Consider the following 25,337-nt stretch of genomic DNA (forward strand, 5'->3'; position numbering starts at 1 on the left):
GGATGGAGTGCAGTGGCACGATCTCAGCTCACTGCAACCTCTGCCACCCAGGTTCAAGGGATTCTCATGCCTCAGCCTTCCAAGTAGCTGGGACTACAGGCATGCACCACCATGTCCCACTCATTTTTTGTATTTTTAGTGGAGACAGGGTTTTACCATGTTGGCCAGGCTGGTCTCGAACTCCTGACCTCAAGTGATTCACCCACCTTGGCCTCCCAAAGTGCTAGGATTACATGCTGAGCCACCGCACACAGGCTTGTAACTCTGTTACTTCTGAAAACTGTAAGATACTCTCTTTATCTCTTCAGTGTTCTGAAATTTTCTATGATATTTCTTGGTATATGAATCTTTTTTTATTCATTTTGCTAGGCGTTCGGTAAACCTATTGAATCTGAACATTCATGTCCTTCATTTCTGAGAATTTTTTATATTGTTTCTTAAATAATTTTCTCTTGGATTTTCTTCTTTGAGGTAGTTCTGTTAGCTCACTGTTGCCCCTCTTGAACTGATAACCTAATTTTCTTATGTTTTTTTTGCTTTCTACATTGTCTCTGTTTTCCCTGAGTTCTGTTTCTCTGCTCCTTTGTTTTGGTTTATCTCTTTGATGCTTTCCTTAAATGTTTATTAGTCCTTGGATAACTATTTAAGCATAAGGCAATGAGCATAAGGATACCTGGTGGACAGGTTGGAGCTTGCTGACTTGTAAGCCTCACAGTAAGGTGATCAGGACACCTCCAGTCTTTTGCTTGGTGACCCCCGAATGTCTGTGTAAAAACAACTTTCCCCTGAGGATTGTTCACTGGAAAAACTAATCTCTGTGGAAGTGGGTATACATTGCTGATGTTCTCAGGATGGGAAACAGGGTCAAGGATCTCACTGTGTAGTGTGTAGGCTTGTGCCCAGCACCCTGTTTTCAGCCCTGTGCCTCACCCCTGCTAAGTCAAAGAGTCTAACTCCTCTTGGGCAGGGGCAGTTTGCATTATCTCTGATCACTGCATACAATTATCTCTGGATATATGTTAAGTGGTTCAATTTCAATATAGCAAAGAGCTGTTAAGAAACTGAACCATTTGATTGATATGTGCACATTGTTCTGAGCTAATTTTATACATGTTTACTTCAGGAACCCTTATTCTGAGAGCATAAAAGAAATGCTAACGACATTTGGAACTGCTACCTACAAGGTGGGACTAAAGGTTCATCCCAATGAAGAGGATCCTCGTGTTCCCATAATGTGTTGGGGTAGCTGCGCATACACCATCCAAAGCATAGGTAAGAGATTTACAGCTGTTTCTCTATAAGTCACAAGCATTCATTGATATGAATTAGGCATAGAATCTTGTTTTTAAATGAAATGTTTGAAGTGGGTAACAACGTGAAGAAATAATAAAAAGACTTAGAAGCAAGAAATGTAATGTACTGACAAAATACTAGATTGATAGTTCATAAATTAACCACAGCAACAGAGAACTCTTGGTGGTGGTGGTTATAGCTTCTTGTCAGTTGAAGGAATGTACTGTTCGTTTTTACTTTGTAACCAAATTTAATTCTTGTGAAATGACTTTGAAGATTCTGAAACTTGACAATATTGTACTTTCTGTAGGATTGGGGTTTTTTTAACCTTTTTAAGAAAATTATATTAAAATATACATAACATAACATTTACCATTTTAACCATCTTTAATCTGTAGAAAGAATTTTGAGTGATGAAGATAAACCATTGTTTGGTCCTTTACCTTGCAGACTGGTAAGTTCTCAGTTTATTCAGTTCATGATAGTGGGGCATGGAAATTAGGTGGTTCTGCTGCTTTTAATCTTACGGACCTGCAGTAGTTACTTACACCTTCACTTCTTTCGTAGTAAAAACCCATTTTCTGTAAGGATATTAAAAAGTAATGTTTGTGGTTTAATCTTTCTTTTAAATAAACTTCAAGAGGCCGGGCGCGGTGGCTCACGCCTGTAATCCCAGCACTTTGGGAGGCCGAGGCGGGAGGATCACCTGAGGTCGCGAGTTTAAGACCAGCCTGACCAACATGGAGAAACCTCGTCTCTACTAAAAACACAAAATTAGCCAGGCGTGGTGGCGCATGCCTATAGTCCCAGCTACTCAGGAGGCAGAGGCAAGACAATCGCTTGAACCCGGGAGGCGGAGGTTGCGGTGAGCTGAGATTGTGCCATTGCACTCCAGCCTGGGCAACAAGAGTGAAACTCCATCTCAAAAAAAAAAAAAAAAAAAAATTGCAGCCTGGCAGTATAGTGAGACCTCATCTCTACACAAATTTTAAAATTGGCTAGGAGTGGTGGCGTGGCATGTACCTGTGGTCCCAACTACTTAAGAGGCTGAGTTGGGAAGATCACTGGAGCTGGGGAGGTTGAGGCTGCAGTGAGCCATGATTGTGCCCCTGTACTCTAGGCTGTGCAACAGAGCAAGATCCTATCTTTAAAAAAAAAAAAAAAGAAGAAGAAGAAGCAGAAGAATGTATATTCTAGCTCCACTTTCTTGCTAACCATTCATATTTCAACTCCTGCAGTTTGGCTCCACTTCTAAAACTTTCTGACTTCTATGAAATATCTCTTTCCAAGTTCACCAAATGATCTCCTGATTATCATTTTGCGTGGGCATTTTTTAGCCCTTGTCTTTGAAACCTCTACTTAATTGCTCATTCTGAAACTTTTATTTCTCTCCATTCCTTCTTCATTCTGAAACTCATTTTTCCCTTAATTTCTGTGACACTCTTGGCTTTCCTTCTACCTCTGTGGCTCCTGCCTCTCAGCCCGCTCTCCTTCCTCCATCCTGCAGTTGTCATTTTTAAACCTCCAGAGTTCTGCCATCTAATACTCTTCCCTGGTCAGCCCCATCTATGCCTCTGATTTCAGTTATATCCAAATGATCCCCACCTGTGTATCTCCAACCCAGCTCTTTATCTTAGGCCTAGGTTATCTCTGCCTATTTTTTTAACCTGGATCTCCTACACATACCTAAAATTCAATCCAAATTAATTTTTCTTCCTATAGTCCCTGTTTTAGTTAATTTCACCACTATTCATCCAGGAGAAACCAGAAAATTGAAGTCTTTTTTTTTTTGAGAAGGAGTCTCACTCTGTTGCTCAGACTGGAGTGCAATGGCACAACCTCGGCCCACTGCAGCCTCTGCATCCTGGGTTCAAGCGACTCTCCTGTCTCAGCCTCCCGAGTAGCTGGGATTACAGGTGCATGCCACCGTGCCCAGCTAATTTTTGCGTTTTTAGTAGAGATGGGGTTTCACCATGTTGGCCAGGCTGGTCTCAAACTCCTGACCTCAGGTGATCTGCCCATCTCGGCCTCCCAAGATGCTGAGATTGCAGGCATGAGCCACCATTCCCGGCCTAGATACATTATTTAGCCTGGGCATTCACATTCAGTTGGTCAGCAGAGTCTGACAAATTCTCACCATTCCTTCTTCTACTTGTTTGGTTCAGCCCCATATTATTTCTTGCCTAGATTATCATAGCAGTTTTTACCCAGAATCTCACTCTTCTCTAATACGTTATTAGAGGGGCTCCTCAAAAGCAATCCTGTTCATATTCTTCATACTTTTACAAACTTCTTAACCTATTTCTCCATTATCACCTCCTGCCAGTTCCCACCCCTGTGGTCCAGACTTGTAGAATCACTGCCAGTTCCTCAATGCTAGTTCCCATGCCTTTGCACATTCCATTTCCTCTGCCTAGAGTACCCTAAGCAGACTGCTACTCTTTCAGATGCTGTTCAAGCTTTCCCTTCCCTTAGAAAGCCCTCTGAACCATGTACTGTGAGTTAGAGACCTCTCATCTGTGATGCCTGCCTCCTTCCCCACTTTCTTCCTTTCCCACCCCAGGACTTTAAGCTCTTTGAGAGCAGGAGAGGGAGAATGGGTTTTATTTGAAGATCTTCAGAACCAAGACCTAGTGTATATAGTAGGACCTCAATATTTATTGAACCAAACATTACAGAAAATTTGGAAAACAAAAAAACAAGCAGGAAGAAAAAAGTCATCAACTTATCACATACCCATCTTTTTCCATTAGCATATTTATGCTTGATTACAATTGGTACTCACATGTAGCTTTGTTTCTGCTGTATTCTTTAAATCAAGAGTTTTCTTATTACTGCTACTTAGTCCTCATAACAATTTTTAATAGCTGCAGGCACCCTCATTTGTGCCACCATCTTCTTGGACAGTTTCCCCAATATTTGGAGTATCTCTTTAGGATACTGTACATTTTATGGAAGAGTATCCACATTTTAGAGGATCTCTTTAGGATAAACATAAGAGATATGTGTTTTAGGGTATCTGTTTAGGATAAACATAGAGAAATACTGCATCCGCATCTTGGCTTGTTTATTTGTTTTTTGAGATAGAGTCTTGCTCTGTTTTCCAGGCTGGAGTGCAGTGGTGTGATCTCAGCTCACTGCAACCTCTGCCTCCAGGGTTCAAGCGATTCTCCTGCCTCAGCCTCTCGAGTAGCTGGGATTACAGGTGTGAGCCACCACACCCGGCCTGCATTGGCATCTTGGGAGTGTCCCTTGCTTTCTGTCAGATGCGTATATTCTATATTCTTTTCTTTTCCAGAGAAAACCAGCAACATGGTGGCAAAGAGATAGATTTCATTTATTCAGCACACACTTAGACATTTCCCATTCCATTTATCCTGTGTTAGAGGCATGTCATTGAGATGTCATAGATCTAGTTCCATACCATCTAGAGCAGTTTCATTGTGCATCCAGCTGTGCTCTGAACTAGCATTCCTGAAAGAGAACTGCTTTGCATTTTGGTTTTTTGTTAATTGTGTTGGTTTATTTTAGGATGACTGTCTTAGGTCATTGACGAGATTTGCCGCAGCACACTGGACAGTGGCATCAGTTTCAGTGGTGCAAGGACATTTTTGTAAACTTTTTGCATGTGAGTATTAATACATTTATAACATGTTGTAATTTTTCATCCTCTGAAATTTTGTTTTTAATGGTACAGCTTCTCTCAATAATGAATTAAATATTTAGTAGTAATGGTTTTCTTATATATAAGCTCTAGCTTATAAATTCTCATGTGTCTTGCAAGAAGATAAATTTAAAGCAGATTATATGCATTTTAACATGTTGGCATATGAAATATGCTAATGTATTTCTCTTTAAATCTGTAGCACTGGTGCCTAATGACAGCCATGAGGAACTTCCATGCATATTAGATATTGACATGTTTCATTTATTGGTGGGTATTGTGCAGTTTGTTTGGACTTCTACGTCATACTATGTAACTTTACCTTAGGTTTGGTGAGCAGTGTAGTGGCAGACAGGAAGGAGTTATGTGATTTCCTTACCCCTTCTGAGTATAATTCTTTTATGAGAAACCTCAAAAAGAAAATATTTAGGAACCTAGTTGAGAGACTTGACCTGGTTATCGAGACGTCCTCTGACTCTTATTTTGCTTTATGGCTGAGGTTAGTATTTTAACCTCTCTGTGCTTTTAACCTGTAAAGAGATAAAAACACCAGCAACGGGTCAGGTGTGGTGACTCATGCCTGTAATCCCAGCACTTTGCGAGGCTCACCCCAGATCACTTGAGGTCAGGAGTTTGAGAGCAGCTTTGCCAACATGGTGAAACCCTATCTCTACTAAAAATACAAAAAATTAGCTGGGCGTGGTGGCACATGCCTGTAATCTCAGCTACTCAGGAAAGTGAGACAGGAGAATCACTTGAACCCAGGAGGCGGAGGTTGCAGTGACCAAGATTGCACGACTGCACTCCAGCCTGGATGACAGAGCAAGACCCCATCCGAAAAAAAAAAAAAAACAGCAACAGAAGCACTGCTGCTGGCCCATACAGTGCTTTTGTACATTTTCGAAAATCTGGCAGATACAGCCCTGTGGTCACACTACTTAGCAGCAGAGAGCCCCTTATAATTCAGGGAAAGGTATGTCCTCTGGGCAAGGACATCCTAGTGCTAAGACACACAGCTATCCAAATAGTGGGTAGCCAAATTTCAGCCCTACCTCAACTGGGTTCCCTTGCACAGGGTACAGAGTGTACTGCCACACCCAGCAGCCCCGAGTGCTGTGCCTTTATTCTCTGGACCTCAGATTCTGCCCCTTTAAGTTGGTTAGTACCTACTTTATATGACTATGTCAGAACTCAGTGAGTTAATCCATGTAACACACTTAGAGCAATATATTCCTAATAAATGCTGGCTATTACTGTTCTCATTGCTGCAACTAAAACCACCACCACTTATACTGCCATGCAGACAGCAGGAGGCCAACAGAGCTAGCATTTGTGTACCTGCCAGCTTTTACATACATTCACACTTACATCTCTACAACTTACGTGTAACATATTGTCTTTAGTTTACCAATAGGGAAACTGAGGCCTGATCAGAGATGTTAATTTGTGTAAAACAGCTCGTAAGAGGAGGAGGTAGGATTCATATCTAGCTATTTATGGGTCCAAAACCCATGTTTTTTCAACTGCCTACAGTCCTGGAGAGAGTTCAGATACTGTTTTTGTTAACAATAAGCTATGTATAGAGGACCCACTGGATTAGTGAAATCATAGTGCCCATCAAGAGTCCTGTAACTCTTAAGTCATTTCATGTAGCCAGTCCTATTGGATTTTCTAACATGGATGCCCTTTCTTTAAGAACAAAGATTTCTTAAAGGGAGGAGCTGAACTCAGGAGGGATCACAGTAAGAAAATGGAAATGTGACCAGGCGCGGTGGCTCACGCCTGTAATCCCAGCACTTTGGGAGGCCGAGGTGGGCGGATTACCTGAGGTCAGGAGTTCAAGACCAGCCTGGCCAACGTGGCAAAACCTCGTCTCTACTAAAAATACAAAAAGTCGGGCATGATGTTGCACGCCTGTAATCCCAGCTACTCAGGAGGCTGAGGCAGGAGAATCGCTTGAACCCAGGAGGTGGAGGTTGCAGTGAACCAAGGTTGCGCCATTGCACTCCAGCCTGGGCAACAGAGTAAGACTCTGTCTCAAAAAAAAAATCAAAATAAAAGTAAAAGTAAGAAGATGGAAATTTGCTTAGCTGTGAAAGGAAAGGCGATCTGTCTGATGTCCTGTGTTTGGTGCGTAGGTGGGCTTGGTGCTTGCATTTCCTGCGTTGCAGTGTCAGGATTTTTCAGGGATCAGCCTTGGCACTGGAGACCTTCACATTTTCCATCTGGTTACTATGGCACACATCATACAGATCTTACTTACCTCATGTACAGGTAACTCTTGCCTTTTTGTCAGTTTCTTGAAGGAAATACTTGAGTTTTCTGAGTTTTAAAAAAAGTATTGGAGGAAAAGGTATTTGGATGAGAATAACACTTGAATAAGGCAGTTTTTTTCTGTGTATCTTCGTATGAAAAGTTTTGAAACATTTCTTTCTCCTCTTAAAATTTCCTAGTAATGTGAATGTTTCTAGTTTTAATTTCATACATTCAGTAATATTTGTGTAGAATAGTAATTAAATCTTTTAGAATCTTATGTTTTAGAATGCCAATTTTGTTTTAACTTACATGTTTGTTAATGCCCACATGAATTCATCATTAAATTACGTTTTGCATTCGAAATTCTTGTTTTTGATACACTTTAAGACTATATTTATTTGATTTTACTTAAAACATGCCAGCTGGCTGTTTGGTTTGATTGAGATCAATACTGTGCTCCCACTTGAGGGATTACAATTTTGCATGTTTTCTAGGAATACTTCATGTTATATGTGAGTTTATGAATATATTTGCATGCTTAATGTCTTCAGTCCTTTTGATAACACTTAATTGGAAAATACAGAGTACTAGTGTTTCCTTATCTTTCAGAAGAGAATGGCATGGATCAAGAAAATCCCACTTGTGAAGAAGAATCAGCAGTTCTTGCTTTGTATAAAACACTTCACCAGTATACGGGAAGGTGAGTTAGTTATCTTTACATAACGCATTTCCCTAAATATTGCTAGATGATGATAGCATGAGAAAGGAATTCGTTTGTTAATTAGGGGAATTTGTTGTCTGTTGACATGTTTTTAAAATAAGACGTGGAGTGATCTGCAGAGCTTTTCTGAACTATTCATATACTAACATAATTGGAAATCTGGGAGAAAGGTGATAATATGCAGAGCTTCCCACATTTATTTGGCTGTGGAACCCTTCATTTGCTCAGGGATCTGGCAGAGACTAGAGGATAGATCAAATGTACTTTGGAAAGTTGATACTCTAAAACTTATGTTGTCTCATTCAGAATGGGAATTTAAAACTGCAAGTTAAATTGGCATAATTTATTTTTAAGGTAATATTCAGTAGTAGCAGGAATAAAATGAAATTATTAGAATTCCATGTATGGTTAGAGTCATGATTTGCTACAAATAGCAATTCAGTAGTTTGCTTAGCTTTCAACAGTATATATGTCAAGAATCTGTAGTCAGGAACCTATAAAAATGTCTGTTTTTTGACTATCCCATTTCTGAGAACCTACATTAACAAAATAATTCAACATATAGAAAAAAAACATATAGGCATATAAAGATGGACACTCCAGCCAGGCACGGTGTCTCACCCCTATAATCCCAGCACTTTGGGAGAATGAGGCTGGCAGATTGCTTGAGCCCAGGCATTTGAGACCAGCCTGGCCAACATGGTGAAACCCTGTCTCTACCAAAAAATACAAAAATTAGCCAGGCATGGTAGCATGTGCCTGTGGTTCTATCTTCTCAGGAGGTTGAGGTAGTCAGATCACCCAGGCAGGTGAAGGCTGCAGTGAGCCATCACACCACTGCACTCCAGACTGGACAAAAGAGTGAGACCCTGTCTCAAAAAGAAAAAGATGTACACTCTGATATTATTTATATTAGCAAATAATTGAAAGCAATCTAAGTGTTTGCAGGGGAATAGTTTGATATAGTGATGAATGTGTTCCAAAATATTATAAATCTATTTAAAATATGGCTCCTGGGAGCTGGGTGCAGTGGCATGTGCCTGTAGTCCCAGCTGCTCAGGAGGCTGAGGTGGGAGGATTGCTGGAGCCCAGTAGTTTTGAGTCCAGCCTGGACAACTTTTCATTTTCCACATTTTCTCTTTATGTCACTATGTTACTTTTATAAATTTTAATAACATCACACCTGTAATCCCAGCACTTTGGGAGGCCAAGGTGGGCGGATCACAAGATCAGGAGATCGAGACCATCCTGGCTAACACAGCGAAACCCCGTCTCTACTAAAAATACAAAAATTTAGCCGGGCGTGGTGGCAGGCGCCTGTAGTCCCAGCTACTCAGGAGGCTGAGGCAGGAGAATGGTGCGAACCCAGGAGGCAGAGCTTGCAGTGAGCCGAGATTGTGCCACTGCACTCCAGCCTGGGCAACAGAGCGAGACTCCGTCTCAAAAAATTTAATAACAGCATTGGAGGCTATGTCACCACTTACACCTGGCATCCTATAATAACACACACCCACTTGCCTGTTAACTCACAACTTTTAAGCATACATGCCATCAGTTCCAAATGACAGTCAAGTCTGTTTTCACACTATAAGTACAGTGACCTTTTCTTAGTAGATTTCCCAATAATCTTTTTTTTCTTTTTTAGTGCCTTGAAAGAAATACCATCCGGCTGGCATCTGTGGAGGAGTGTCAGAGCTGGAATCATGCCTTTCCTGAAGTGTTCTGCTTTATTTTTTCATTACTTAAATGGAGTTCCTTCCCCACCCGACATTCAAGGTAATTTATACTTTCTTTCAAAACGTAGGGAGAGTTAGTAATCCTTTACTCCAGCAAATATAAAGATCACTTGCAAAAATGAAAATTGACTAAAAGTTCAAAGAATAGCTAATTGACTATGGTGATGTACACATTTATAGCATAAAATGTATGTTTATGCATATGTCTCCATTTATTTGGATCTCAGTAAATGACTGTTAAACTTCTGTGTAAATGTTTTTACACCTGCAAAGCCCTTCTCTCGTAAAGATCATAGTTTTGCTTTCAGATGTTAAAATGTTCATTACGTATTATTCATAAACAAGGTTCCTCAGATTTGAAAAGGTGAAAACTGACAATTTCAAGTGATTTTTAACTTGAAACATGCATAGCATTAAAATTTAGAATACCCATAATTGCACATAAATCTGATTTTAATCTGGGAATTGATTTGCTCTTTCATAGCTGTTTTCCATGTTCTGTTTTGATTCATTTCATAAAAGTAGTATGAATGTGGACTTGACTGTATCTCTGTATCCCACAGTGCCTGGCACTGGCCATAGAGTACCTGCATGCAGTGCTACTCTCTGAAAGTTTGTCCACTGGCATTTCCATTTAGCTAGTTGCCTAGGAACCATATAAAAGAGTTTAGTCTTCCAGATTATTTGCAGTGATGATTAGAGTTGGTATTTAAATCTGTGTCTCGTGGTAAAACCATCTTGTATTTCTGTATTGGTTGATCCTTTTCCAGAGCACCCATACATTTTTATCATTTAATGTTCACAATAACCCTGTGCAGTAGATTGTGCAGGCACACCATTTTGCAAATGATAAAGCCGAGACACCAGGACATTGGGACCAGTTTGATGTAGGAGTCGCCTGACTGCGCTTGATGCATTGCGTCATTTTCCATGGATTCCTTCCACGTGCCATTCTGTTAACTTCCTACAAGTTACGTACCTGGCAAATTGGAACTCTTTCATCCTTTTTTTTTAAACTCTGCTATTGCTTAACTCTCATGCAGAATATGCCCTTAGTTGTTATATGCACTCTTTTCTTGTTCTTCATTTGCAGTTCCTGGAACAAGCCATTTTGAACATTTATGTAACTATCTTTCCCTACCAAACAACCTCATTTGCCTTTTTCAAGAAAATAGTGAGATAATGAATTCACTGATTGAAAGGTAATGATTATATACTTTTCTTTGTTGTATTAAATAGCTCTATGGAACCAAACTTTAGTTATCACATATGTAGCAAAATTCTCAAGTAATGACCCTGGTAGAATTCAACACAAATAATTCAAACTATAATGGGTAGGCCTTTTGTTGTTGTTTGTTTTGTTTTGTTTTGTTTTGCTTTTGTTTTTGTTTTTGTTTTGAGACTGAGTCTTGCTCTGTCACCCAGGCTGGAGTGCAGTGGCATGATCTTGGCTCACTGCAACCTCCACCTCCTGGGTTCAGGGGATTCTCCTGCCTCAGCCTCCCAAGTAGCTGGGGTTACAGGCATACACCGCCACGCCTGGCTAGTTCTTTGACCACCATGTTGGTCAGGCTGGTCTCGAACTCCTGACCTCAAATGATTCACCCACCTTGGCCTTCCAAAGTGCTGGGATTACAGGTGTGAGCCACCGCACCCGGCCTATGAGTAGGCCTTTTTAGCTAAGGATCTGGCTTTTCAGTAAACTTTTTGCCAAGCTAGTGAATAGCATAAACAAATTTGCATGGAAGGGGAATAGTGGTAGAAATGTTGATTTCTTTACATGAACTTACTTGTTAAGGACTCTCTTCCATAGGTTTTTTCTTGTTTTTGTTTTTAAGAGATGGGGTTTTGCCATTTTTTCCAGACTGCCTTTGAACTCCTGGGCTGAGACATTCCTCCCACCTCAGCCTCCTGAGTAGCTGGGACTGCAGGCACATGCCATCACACTCAGCTTTTCATAGATTTTTAAAGCTGAAAGAACCCTTAAGGCTATCTAGTCCAATACCCTCAACTTTATATTTGAGAAAAGTGAAGTCTAGAGAAATTGGCCTGTCAATCATGTCAAGTTAGTGACTGAGTTAAATATATGGCTGTTCTGTCCACAAAACGGGGGAAAATATTTGCAAACTACATATCTGATAAGGGATTAACATCCAGAATAGGCCGGGCACAGTGGCTCACCCCTGTAATCCCAGCACGTTGGGAGGCAGAAGTGGGAGGATCACTTGAGCCCAGAAGTTCAAGACCAGCCTGGGGGTGGGGCGCGGTGGCTCACGCCTGTAATCGCAGCACTTTGGGAGGCCCAGACGGGCGGATCACGAGGTCAGGAGATCGAGACCATCCTGGCTAACACGATGAAACCCCGTCTCTACTAAAAATACAAAAAATTAGCCGGGCGTGTTGGTAGGTGCCTGTAATCCCAGCTACTCGGGAGGCTGAGGCAGGAGAATGGCGTGAACCCGGGAGGCAGAGCTTGCAGTGAGCCGAGATCATGCCACTGCACTCCAGCCTGGGGGACAAAGCGAGACTCCGTCTCAAAAAAAAAAAAAAAAAAAAGACCAGCCTGGGTAACATGGCGAAACCCCATCTCTACAAAAAATTTAAACATTAGGCATGCTGACATGTACCTGTCAGGAGGCTGAAGTGGGAGGATCACTTGAGCCCTGGAGGTCGAGGCTACAGTGAGCTGCATGCCATTCCACTCCAGCCTGGATGACAGATCAAGACCCTGTATCAAAAGAAAAAATCCAGACTATATATATCCAGAATTCCTACAACTTAACAACAACAAAAATAAAACCCAATTAAAAAATAGGTAAAGGGCTTAAATAGGCATTTCTCCAAAGAAGATAAATAGCCAAAAAAGCATATGAAAAGATGCTCAACATCACTAGTCACTGGGGAAATTACACTGACATACCACTTCACACCCATTAGGTGAGCTATTACTTTTTTAAAAAAAGAAAATTACAAATGTTTACAAGGATGTGGAAAAACTGGTATACTGGTATCCTTGTGCATGGGATATAGAAAATGATAGAGCCACTACGGAAGACAGCATGACAATTCCTCAAAAAGATAAACATAAAGTTACCTTATGATTCAGCAATTCCACTTCTAGGTACAGATTACAAAATAACTGAAAGCAGGAACTCAGATCAATATTATACACCCACATTTATAGCAGCATTATTCATGATAGCCAAAAAATGGAACCAACTCAGATGTTCAACAGATGAATGGATGCACAAAATGTGGTGTGTACACACACACAATGGACTATTATTCAGTCTTAAAAGTAGGCCAGGTGTGGTAGTGCACGCCTGTAGTCCCAGCTACTCGGGAGGCTGAGGCAGGAGAATCACTTGAACCTGGGAGGCGGAGGTTGCAGTGAGCCAAGATTACGCCACTGCACTCCAGCCTGAGTGACAGAGCAAGACTCTGTCTCAAAAAGAAAAGTAAAGGAAATTCTCACACATGCTACAACGTGGATGAACCTTGAGGACGTGTGCTAAGTGAAATAAGCCAGTCACAAAAGGATAAATACTGTATGATTCCACTTCACTGAGGTACCTAGAGTAGTCAAATTTATAGAAACAGAAAGTAGAATGGTGGTTCCCAGGGGCTGGGAGAAGGAATTTTGCATTTAATGAGTACAGAGTTTCAGTTGGGAAAGATGAAAATGTTCTGGACGTGGATGGTGGTGCTGGTTGCACAACAATATGAAGGTACTTAATGCTACAGAACATTAGACTTTGAAGTGGTTAACATGGTCATTTTTATGTTATATATATTTTACCACACTAAAAAAAAAATTTTTTTTTTTTTTAAGTCTCACTCTGTCACCCAGGCTTGAGTGCACTGGCACAGTCACAGCTCATCCTCCTGGGTTCAAGCAATCCTCCTGCCTCAGCTTCCCAAGTAGCTGGGACTACAGGCACATGCCACCACACCCAGCTAATTTTTGTATTTTTAGTAGAGAAGGGCTTTTGCCATATTGCCCAGGCTGGTCTCAAACTCCTGGGATCAGGTAATCTTCCTGCCTCAGCCTCCGAAAGTGCAGGGATTACAGGCATGAGCACCTGGCCAAAAAAGTTTTATTTTTAATATGAATGTTCTAGCTCCAGATAATGTTAGCTTGGCATTAATACAAATTAATATAGACTAGTTTTTCTAGAGTATCCAAATTAGTAAGATAATGATGTTTATAGTCACAAATTGTATATATTTAAGCATTCTTGCTTTTAGAAAACATTCTCCTGATTTTAAAAGTTGTAGGCAAAATAGTATTTCTACAGGTTTCTTTTGATGAAGTAAATATGTTAGGTCAAGAATATTATTTTCCTCTTATTGGCTATGGAGGGGAAAAAATTCTAGTTCTAACCCTTTAAAAGTGTTTTGTGTTTTTTCCCCCTCTGTTTACTTTAAAGTTGGTGCCGTAACAGTGAAGTTAAAAGATATCTAGAAGGTGAAAGAGATGCTATAAGGTAAGTTAAAGAGCCTCAAAAACTTTATTGAGGTGGGAGAAAGGGTGGAATCAGGATATAAGTGCTATATTCCTTCAGAAACTGACTTCTCAAGCCTTTAGTGATTCCAAAAGGTTAAGATATGTTGCCTTCATATTTTCTTCTTAATCTAATGAGAGTCTATCAAAGTCAGAATTATGAACATAAATATACTACATTCTTGGCAGAGAAAGCAAATAACAAAGTTATATTTTAGGATATTTGCTTTAAAAAATATAACGCGTCTCCTAGGTTTTTCTTAGCTCTATTTTTTTCTATCTTTCATTATGGGAAAACTCTCCAAAAGTGTGAAGAGTAAAATAATGAGGCTCCACATACTTGTCATTCACCTTCAATAACTATCAGTCAAATCATGGCCAGTCATTTCTTATAATTATTTTTTCTTCATTTCTTTTTACATTCTATTCTGATTCTGTAGTAAAGTGTGCTCTACCAGATCCTAACAAGATGTGTCTCAATTGTTACTATACAAGTTGCGCATCTCTAATCCAAAAATCTGAAATTTGGAATGTCCCCATGAGCATTCCTTTAAGCATCATGTTGGCACTCAAAAAGTTTCAAATTATGGAGCATTTCAGATTTCAGGTTTTAACATTAGAGATACTCAACCTGGATTAACAATTGAGATGCATTTGTTGTGATCTGGTAGAGTATGCTTTACTACAGAATCCAAACAGAAGTAATGCAAACATTCCAAACTCTAAAAGAATTCAAAACCCAAAGCACTTCTGGTCCCAAGCATCTCAGATAAGGGATACTCAACCCATATCTCTTAGTTCTGGTAAATACATCGTCCATAAAAGTCAGAAGACTAGAGATTATCTGTCCTATTTGTTTGCTTTTACACATCCAGAAATAACACCCCAATTTTATTAGTTTGGACCACATGAAATGTCAATTTTTATCAGTCAAAAATGGTTGAATATCACAATTTCATGTGATTCCACCCTGATGTCAGAAAACTCTTAATAAATGGAACAGTAATCCTCAACTAGAAGTATACATCAGAATAACCTTGGGAACTTTTGAAAAAATACTCAGGCCACTACCTACTGAATCTAATTTCTCTAAAGTTAAAGCCCTAGCATGTCTGTCCCCTCAAAATTCCCCCAAGTGATTTTGATATGATTAAGAACTACTGTCTAGCCGGGCACATTGGCTCACGCCTGTAATCCCAGCATTTTGGGAGGCCGAGGCGGGCGGATCACGAGGTCAGGAGATCAAGACCATCCTGGCTAATACGGTGAAACCCTGTCTCTACTAAAAAAAAAAAAAATACAAAAAATTAGCTGGGCATGGTGGCGGGTGCCTGTAGTCCCAGCTACTTGGGAGGCTGAGGCAGGAGAATAGCATGAACCCGGGAGGCGGAGGTTGCAGTGAGCCAAGATCGCGCCACTGCACTCCAGCCTGGGCACAGAGCTAGACTCCGTCTCAAAAAAAAAACAAAAAACAAAAACAAAAAAAAACTGTCTAAAATAATCCCCCCTTCAGTTTAACTCCATTTCTTGTCTTGGCAATAGGTAAAGTAGTGAAAGGCCATACCGTGTTACCCGGGCTAGGCAGATATGTGCACATGGAAGTGCCTCATAGTATAATATGACCTAAATTAATGGAGTGTTCTTTAATTTTTCTCTTTTTTTCAGATATCCAAGAGAATCTAACAAATTAATAAACCTTCCAGAGGATTACAGCAGCCTCATTAATCAAGCATCCAATTTCTCGTAAGTTTTGCTGTTAGCATTGAACATTCCCTGCCACTGGAAACACCTCTCTACAAAGAATTTGAAGGATTTTGTTGTTGTTCTTTGTTTGGGTAGAGAAATCATATCTGTAGTCCTTTATGAGAGGAGAGGGAGAAAAAAGGAAAAAAAGAAGAAACTTGGCGAGGCACGGTGGCTCACGCCTGTAATCCCAGCACTTTGGGAGGCCGAGGTGGGTGGATCACCTGAGGTCAGGAGTTCCAGCCTGGCCAACTTGGTGAAACCCTGTCTCTACTAAAAATACAGAATTAGCGGGGCATGGTGGCAGGCGCCTGTAATCGCAGCTACTCGGGAGGCTGAGGCAGGAGAATCACTTGAACCTGAGAGGCAGAGGTTGTAGTGAGCCAAGATTGAGCAATTACACTCCAGCCTGGGTGACAAAAGCAAAACTCTGTCTCAAAAAATGAATAACATCTGTAGTACTCTATACTACATAACTTATAAAAGCATCATTTCACTATGTTTCAGAATAAGACATGGAATGGGAGTAGGAGAAGCAAATTTGATTCATGAATGTTTAATAATTGCACTTAAAGTAATAACAGCCCTTAGTAATTTTTTTTTTTTTTGAGACAAGTCTCGCTCTGTTGCCCAGGATGGAGTGCAGTGGTGCAACCTTGGCTCGCTGCAACCTCTGCCTCCCAGATGCTAGTGATTCTTGTACCTCAGCCTCCTGAGTAGCTGGGATTACAGGCATGCACCACAACGCCCAGCTAATTTTTTTTTGTATTTTTAGTATCACCTCAGCCTCCCAAAGTGCTGGGATTACAGGCGTGAGCCACTACACCCGGCAGTAATTTTTAATATAGTATCAAATATTTCACATACAAGCAGCATAAAGAATAATATAATAGGGGAGGCTGAGGTGGGAGTATCACTCGAGCCCAGGAGATGGAGGCTGCAGTTAGTCATGATCGTGCCACTGCACTCTAGCCTGGGTGACAGCGAGACCTTGTCTCAAAAAAAAAAAAGAAGAATATAATAATGTAAGAGCTTAAACATTACCTAGACAGTTGAAGCTCCCCAGCTGTCTCTTCTCTGTTGCCTCTTTCTCCTCCCTCTGAAGATACCTACTATTCTAAATGGAATATTAAGCATTCCATTCCTATACATTAACTATATAAGTTTCTATTCTTGAGCAGCATGTATTGTTATTTTGTATGTTTTTTTTTTAAATTAGTATTTATTGATCATTCTTGGGTGTTTCTCGGAGAGGGGGATTTGGCAGGGTCATAGGACAATAGTGGAGGGAAGGTCAGCAGATAAACACGTGAACAAAGGTCTCTGGTTTTCCTAGGCAGAGGGCCCTGCCGCCTTCCGCAGTGTTTGTGTCCCTGGGTACTTGAGATTAGGGAGTGGTGATGACTCTACGAGCATGCTGCCTTCAAGCATCTGTTTAACAAAGCACATCTTGCACCGCCCTTAATCCATTTAACCCTGAGTGGACACAGCACATGTTTCAGAGAGCACGGGGTTGGGGGTAAGGTTATAGATTAACAGCATCCCAAGGCAGAAGAATTTTTCTTAGTACAGAACAAAATGGAGTCTCCTATGTCTACTTCTTTCTACACAGACACAGTAACAATCTGATCTCTCTTTCTTTTCCCCACATTTCCCCCTTTTCTATTCGACAAAACCGCCATCGTCATCATGGCCTGTTCTCAATGAGCTGTTGGGTGCACCTCCCAGATGGGGTGGCGGCCGGGTAGAGAGGCTCCTCACTTCCCAGACGGGGCGGCCGGGCAGAGGCGCCCCCCACCTCCCGGACGGGGCGGCTGGCCGGGTGGGAGCTGCCCCCCACCTCCCGGACGGGGTGGCTGGCCGGGTGGGGGCTGCCCCCCACCTCCCGGACGGGGCGGCTGGCCGGGTGGGGGCTGCCCCCCACCTCCCGGACTGGGCGGCTGCCGGGCGGAGACGCTCCTCACTTCCCAGACGGGGCGGCTGCCGGGCGGAGGGGCTCCTCACTTCTCAGACGGGGTGGCCGGTCGGAGACACTCCTCACCTCCCAGACAGGGTCGCGGCCGGGCAGAGGCGCTCCTCACATCCCAGACGGGGCGGCGGGGCAGAGGCGCTCCCCACATCCCAGACGATGGGCGGCCGGGCAGAGACGCTCCTCACTTCCTAGACGGGATGACGGCCAGGAAGAGGGGCTCCTCACTTCCCAGACTGGGCGGCCGAGCAGAGGGGCTCCTCACATCCCAGACTATGGGCGGCCGGGCAGAGACGCTCGTCACTTCCTAGACGGGGTGGCGGCCGGGCAGAGGCTGCAATCTCCGCACTTTGGGAGGCCAAGGCAGGCGGCTGGGAGGTGGAGGTTGTAGCGATCCGAGATCACGCTACTGCACTCCAGCCTGGGCAATATTGAGCACTGAGTGAGCAAGACTCCCTCTGCAATCCCGGCACCTCGGGAGGCCGAGGCTGGCAGATCACTCGCGGTCAGGAGCTGGAGACCAGCCCAGCCAACACGGCGAAACCCCGTCTCCACCAAAAAATACAAAAACCAGTCAGGCGTGGCGGCATGCGCCTGCAATCCCAGGCACTGGGCAGGCTGAGACAGGAGAATCAGGCAGGGAGGTTGCAGTGAGCCAAGATGGCGGCAGTACAGTCCAGCCTCGGCTCAGCATCAGAGGGAGACCGTGCAAAGGGGAGAGGGAGAGAAGAGAGAAGAGAGAGGGAGAGGGAGAGCTGTATGTTGTATTTTATTTTATTTATTTATTTATTTATTGAGACAGGGTCTCACTCTGTTGCCCAGGCTGGAGTGCAGTGGTGTGATCTTGGCTCACAGCAACCTCCACCTCCCAGGTTCAAGTGATTCTCCAGTCTCAGCCTCCCAAGTAGCTGGGACTACAGGTGCACACCACCATGCCTGGCTAATTTTTGTATTTTTAGTAGAGACGGGGTTTCACCATATTGGTCAGGCTGGTCTCAAACTCCTGACCTCAGTTGATCCACCCACCTTTGCCTCCCAAAGTGCTGGGATTACAGGCGTGAGCCACTGCACCCAGCCAATTTTGCATTCATTCAGCATTGTTTCTAAGATTTATCTGTATTGACGTTTATAACTTTATTGATTTTTCATTGCTCTATAGTATTTTATTATATGGCAGTGGCACCGTTTATCTTTTTCTCCTATTGATGATTTTATTTATTTTTTTTCTCCAGTTACTGACTCTTTTGAGTGTTTCCAGTACATGGTCTTTGTATATATGTGCAAGATGTTTCCTATTCCAGATTCTAGGAATAAACTTGCATAGACTGTAGGATATACGCTTCTTTGGCTTTACTTGATATTGCAGAATTCTTTTCTGGGCTGGTTTTTTCATCACTAGCTCTTTAGCCACTCTTTAGATCAATGACTTGTGGGTTTTTTATCCCTTGGAGGTGCCCAAAATCAGGTGGTGATAAGAGCAGAGCCCCAACTCTGTGCCTTGTGTGCGGATCTCTGCTGTGCTCCCAGAGTTACTGCTGCCAGACTGAACTGGAAGGGGAGGATGTAGGAGCCTGCACAGCTCACACCTACTCCTGTGGCTCTGGAGTGGGCATCTTCCTGAGGTAAGGACCTGCAGGGGCTTTTTAGCTTTGGATCTGCCTCAGTATCTGACTGTTAGGGTGTCACAGGAAACTACTATATTGCCAGGAATTTTGAGACTACTGTTCTGTGTGATTCATTCCAGAAACATGGAGCTCCTTGTCGCCTCACATCTCACATCTGGTCCATGCCAACTCTGTGTTGGTTCTTTTATTGTTACCATTCCCACTCCTCTTCCCTCAACCATAGGTGACAGTTCTGTTCTACTTTCTCCATGTCTCCCACTAATGTGAAACTTCTCTGATTTTCTGTCCAAATCCAGTCAGAATTACTCTTTCTGTTGTGTCCTCATGGCTTTTGGATTTTACCTCCACTTATACATATTATCACAACTCTACATGCCAGCTTGTGATTAGTGACTACTATGTACTAGGCATTGAGAATGCAGTAGTCCACAGTGCAAAGATCTCTGCCCTTATGGATGGAGCTTGTTTTCTATGAGAGAGAGGACAAGCAAGACTGACAAGAATTTAGATAGTGATATAGGCTAAGGAGAAAAAATAAAGCAGGGAAGGGGAATATGAAATGGCAGCTATGGAGCTAAATTTGAGATTTAATTTTAGTAGATCAGGGAAGGCTTCCTAAGAACATGACTTCTGAGTAAAGACCTAAAGAAGTGGGAGAACATTCTACTCAGAACATTCTGCACAGTTTTGGGGTAGAAATGTGCCTGTCTGCTCAAGGCAAGGAGGCGTGTGTCGCTGGAGTGTTGTGCACAGGTGAGAGAATCCAGGGGCCTGCTGTGTGCTGGTGACATCTCTGGGCAAGGTGGAAGCCATTTCAGGGTTTGAAGCAGAGGCATGACATGAGTGTGGGCTCCTCTGGAGCATAGGTTGTATCCATAGCTTAGTCATCCCCCCAGTACCTTGATAATTTCTTATACATATTAGGTCCTCAATAAATGTCTGTTTAATTGTGCTGTACTATTAATGCCAGAAAAAGGCAAATGTCTCAAAGGGATCAGGGGACACAAATTTGACTCGATTCAACCTATTTCCTAGTTTGTGCACAATTTTTTAATGGATAACTTCCTCCTAATAGTGGTTTAAATATCAGTACTATAAGACTTCATTCTATTTGGAACTGAATACAAATGTTGCTTACTAATGTGTAAATGTGTAACGTATGAATGATCTCTCTACAGAGTACGGGAATGTCAGGTGCTATTTTTAGCTGGCAAAACCAAAGGCTGTTTTTATTCTCCTCCTTACCTTGATGACTATGGGGAGACCGACCAGGGACTCAGGTAAGAACCCATCCTGAGTTAGCTAACTCAGGGCCTGCAGCGCCCTTCCGTATGTGGTGACGTCCTGAGGGTGGAGGGCTGAGGTGGTTCTGGAAGAGGTGGCTGTGTTATCTGTGGAGTCTTCCAAGGAGGGTGCCCTGTCAGCCTGGTTTGGTGTTCTTTTCCCAGCCTTCAGAATGCCATGAGGAACATCAGTATAGGTAAGGGAAGAGAATAGGACAGAGTGCAACTTTATTCCATTTATCACTCCAAAGAACTGTTTGAATTGCCATATAGCATCCCAGCTCAGAGCACTCCAGGGATGGCCCACTCTGACTTGTATGGCCTTGTATAGAGGAAACCCAGTGTTTGAGAAAATCTTAATTGCTAACAAATGTGCTTATTACATTAAAATCTGGGGGACAAAGACTTAAAACATAAAGAACAATATAACAATATTTGAGGCTAAGTTACTTCTACTCTGGTAGCTTTAGTATATTGTAAGCTAACAATTCCCCCAAGCACTATTAAAGAACTTCTTTCAGACCATCTCTTTTGTCTAAAGGAGGTATAAGTTTTAACCGCCATAGATATGCCTGTCCAGCCTTAAGTAGCAGATGTTAAAGGCCTAGAAACCTAAGCAAGGTAAGTAGATGAGCTGCCCCAGGCGCTGGACTGCGAGGCTATGCCCATGTGCCACCCAGTGCTGGTGCCTCCCACTATTCTCAGCGTGGGCTGTTAGGAGGAGGAGAGTCTGATTAGTGAGTGAGAGGATGGCTGTGCTCAGAAACAGGAGCAGAGGTGCCTGGCTCAGGGCACTGGTCCCAGGCAGGAACCCACCAAAGCTTGCCCTTGTGTTTAAATTAGACCTGGAAGTTACTCACATTTGATTGCTTCACTGAGACTGTGGCTGAAAGATTGCATCTGAGGAATGTTTTTCTTTTCTTTTCTTTTCTTTTTTCTTTGCACTCTTAGTAAAATCTGTGAGGAATATTTTTACTCCTATAATTCTTCTTTTGCGTTCTCCTCTGCCCTCTTCCCTTTTTACACGTTACCAACAAAATAGGCAATGAATTGGTAGTTTTAGCCTCTCAACCCAGACCCTCCTTATCCCCCGCAACCTCTATTCCCTCACCTCACTCTGGGTAAGTCTGGTTTGTGTACCTTTCCTTCCTCATTTCAGCACTTATTCCCTTTTACCTGCTCTTGGCAAACGGTCAGAGCTGATATTTTTGTTAATAGCCACAGTCACCTGCCAGACAGGAATGTTGCAGGGAGTCTAAAACCAATAACTTGTAACCTTGCCTAAATCAGGAAGGGTTGGGTTATAATAGAGGAATAAACAGAACACATTCTGAGTGACATGTGTCTTCTCTTTCTAGACGGGGAAATCCTTTACATTTATGCAAAGAGCGATTCAAGAAGATTCAGAAGCTCTGGCACCAACACAGTGTCACAGAGGAAATTGGACATGCACAGGAAGCCAATCAGACACTGGTTGGCATTGACTGGCAACATTTATAATTATTGCACCACCAAAAAACACAAACTTGGATTTTTTTAACCCAGTTGGCTTTTTAAGAAAGAAAGAAGTTCTGCTGAATTTGGAAATAAATTCTTTATTTAAACTTTCCTTCCCAGTTTTATAGTTTCTGGTTCTGAGGACTGATGAAAATCATCTTCCATCAGCAGATTTTCTTGCACTGTTTGCTGTGCCCCTCAAATATAATGTCTTGGGTTTTAAGATCGAGCAAGGAGCTTCTCTTCCTAGATTGGATCCCAGCCCCTTTGTGGGGGTCTGACTGCATAGTCCCAGCCATTATGTGATATTTCATGTTATTGATGATAGTGAACCGTGGGTCCGAAGCTGACTCAACGGAGGCAGGGAACAAAGTCTCTGTGGTCTGTTGGGTCATACTTCCTGGTTCCACTGAGTGGCCCAACACTGGGACTGGGTTGGTGTCCCCTCTGCTGACAGGACCCTACTCCTAGGAGCAAAGTGGTTGATTTTGAAGGCAGTGTTCCCTTCTCTGCATTGACTATGAGAGAGTTGGGGGACACACATGCAGAAGAAGCCCGTGGGGAGAAGGTGGATTCCTGGTGTGCTGGCTGGTTTTTCAGGGCTGTTAGAGGTTTTTTTTTTTTCTTTTTTTTTTTTTATGGCAAGACTTTTGGCTTTGAGAAAACTCACTTAGAGGGCTTTCCAAAAACTTAGGATGGTCTAAAAAATTAGGATATTCTTTTAGAATTAGGAAGAAAAATTAGGATATTCTAAAAGAATATGGATTAAAAATTTAGGATATTCTTTTAGATATCCTAATATCTAGATGAGAGGCCTTCCTTCATAAGATCTGGTTGTTTGGGCTGTGGTTGGCATAAGTGATATTTATTTTGGCCTCTGTCACATCCAGTTTCTTGAGCTTTTAAGGTAAGCTTCTTTTGGCTTTTTTTCAGATGTTCACCAAGCTTAAGTTTAAAATAATAGGTATTCTAAAAGAGTATCCTAATTTTCTTATCTGTATTCTTTTAGAATACCCTAATGTTTCAGACAGTGATATTCTCTTGTTATTTCTAAGGCTAAATTGGCAGAGTATATCATCTAAAACCAAACACTGAAGAAGGTGAGAACCCACTCCCACCCAGCCAGCATTTCCTGGAACAGACAAGCTGCTGCTTCCTTGCTGGCTCACTTAGTGCATTCCTGGGATGGTCTGGCACCCAGGCTTTTTATTCTTTTTGATCGTTGTTCTTACTGAGGTGCCTTCCTAGAACAAGAGCCACTTACAAAATAGCTTATAATTATTATGTACCACACAACTACTATTGTTTGATGTATGACTGCTGAGAGCTTGAATACATGCAGAGAGTGACTGAAGACTTAATAGAGGAATAAATTCTGAGCCTGTCTAAGGTGGGGCTAAGGAACAGATGAGTAATAAGAGGCTCTTGGATTTTTTTAACCAATGCAACTGACCCTTTCAATCAGTTTTCTTTGAATTACATCTACAAGTTTTGTTCCACTCAGCTACCAGTCAACTAGGCATGCTCCACAGTATCGCAGGAAGAAGGTCAGAAATCTGGAACTGAAGCTAAAAGAAGTGAGGATGTAGAAGCCACATTCCTCTCCAAGGTAGTGTGTGAAAGAACCGCCCCCTCTTGACAGGAGGATGACCATCGCCATTCTTGCGTGGGACTGACTCACCCAGCTGAGAGGAGGACCAATAGAAAGAAAATTCACATTTGAGTCCACCTCTCTCCCCCTTTTTCTGGCCTTCATTCATAAGATCTGGTTGTTTGGGCTGTAGGTGGCATAATTCATGTTTATTTTGGCCTCTGTCACATCCAGTTTCTTTAGCTTTTAAGGTAAGCTTCTTTTGGCTTTTTTTCATATGTTCACCAAGCTAAAATTTAAAATAATAAGACCAGGTTTCTCTCTCTACAAGTGGATTATAAACATTTTCACCAAATCATAACAATACTCCAGCTTTCCGGTCCGACTTCCTAGGAGCCTGGAGTTAGCAAAGGTTGTCTCTGGATTTCATTCTCTGAGAATATCACAGAGCCTGGGAGAAGATGAATTTACATGAAATTGCAACATACACACCTTTTTATTTTCTGGTGTTAAGCTAAGTTGTCTTTCCTACCTTACAAATCATGTTAGTTTTATGATTTGTTCTGCATGTTTTATGTTTATTGTAGAAATGTTTATATAACATACGCTTTCCATATCAGGGAAAATCATATCTGTTTAATAAATTGGCTATAACTTTAATATCTGTGGACAACTTGTAAAATTTGGAATGTATCATATGTAAAAAGTTTAAAGATATCCAAATAAATGCTTTAGGTGTTGGCATTACTTTTGGTTAGCATATATCTTTCTGTTTCATTTTACACATTTACCTGCCACAGCAAGGTGCCCGTGTCACCTTGCTACAAATATAGTGGGATATCTGTATTAGCTTTAAATTTAAGAGGCTTATATTATTATGGCCACTAGCCAAACTATCTTGACCTTCCCAGAGAAAGTGTGATCATCATTTCAGCTAATTAAGTTTCATATTCATTAGCCATGACAGCGTGTGACCTTTGTGGACCATTTTGGAACTCAAATCACTGGGAAACAGGGCACTCCAAGACCTGTGTCTGGGTTTAAACTCTTGTTCATCCTTACCTGGTGATCTCAAGGTCCTTGTCCTTACACACTCCCCTAGTGTGCTGGCTGGTTTTTCAGGGCTGTTGGAGGTTTTTTTTTTCTTTTTTTTATGACCACTTCCTGCTTTTGAGAGAGAGACATAGAAAGGCAGCTACACTGTCTTCCTAGGGGAGTCACTGCCCATGAGAATTCTGTTTTTTTTTTTTTGAAATCCTCTTGAGAGCATCAAACTAAAACAGCAAGGTTTCCATTGCACTCGCCCTGCCTCCTGGTCAGTAACACTGCTCCCAGCCTACTGCCTTCACCACTCTTGTCTTTAGTTCCAGGAACTCATGAAGCCCCTTCTGACATGCTCCTCCCTGTCTTCCTACTCTCGGTTTTGGTGTGGTGGTGGTTTGGTTTGGTTTTTTT

General features: G+C 42.1%; 1 protein-coding gene across 6 annotated transcripts in view; it reads left to right on the plus strand.

The window, feature by feature from the left end:
- UBR2 (ubiquitin protein ligase E3 component n-recognin 2) overlaps positions 1 to 24,629 on the plus strand; it is a 132,166-nt gene extending 107,537 nt beyond the window's left edge. For 5 of the 6 annotated variants that reach the window (XM_003833292.6, XM_055113610.2, XM_008958781.5 and 2 more), the window contains 13 exons: positions 1,124 to 1,272; positions 1,692 to 1,747; positions 4,825 to 4,921; positions 5,160 to 5,227; positions 7,096 to 7,231; positions 7,823 to 7,913; positions 9,580 to 9,710; positions 10,764 to 10,872; positions 14,101 to 14,157; positions 15,840 to 15,917; positions 19,338 to 19,508; positions 20,690 to 20,791; positions 22,153 to 24,629. In XM_003833292.6, the coding sequence (XP_003833340.2) occupies positions 1,124 to 1,272; positions 1,692 to 1,747; positions 4,825 to 4,921; positions 5,160 to 5,227; positions 7,096 to 7,231; positions 7,823 to 7,913; positions 9,580 to 9,710; positions 10,764 to 10,872; positions 14,101 to 14,157; positions 15,840 to 15,917; positions 19,338 to 19,508; positions 20,690 to 20,791; positions 22,153 to 22,294 (1,387 nt within the window). In that variant the 3' untranslated portion in view covers positions 22,295 to 24,629. Of the gene's footprint in view, positions 1 to 1,123; positions 1,273 to 1,691; positions 1,748 to 4,824; positions 4,922 to 5,159; positions 5,228 to 7,095; positions 7,232 to 7,822; positions 7,914 to 9,579; positions 9,711 to 10,763; positions 10,873 to 14,100; positions 14,158 to 15,839; positions 15,918 to 19,337; positions 19,509 to 20,689; positions 20,792 to 22,152 lie in introns of those variants that run through there. The other variant, XR_004671978.3, reaches the window with a different exon arrangement.
- The last annotated feature ends 708 nt before the right edge of the window (positions 24,630 to 25,337 follow it).

Source organism: Pan paniscus, chromosome 5, assembly GCF_029289425.2.
Source record: "Pan paniscus chromosome 5, NHGRI_mPanPan1-v2.0_pri, whole genome shotgun sequence".
Classification (NCBI taxonomy): domain Eukaryota; kingdom Metazoa; phylum Chordata; class Mammalia; order Primates; family Hominidae; genus Pan; species Pan paniscus.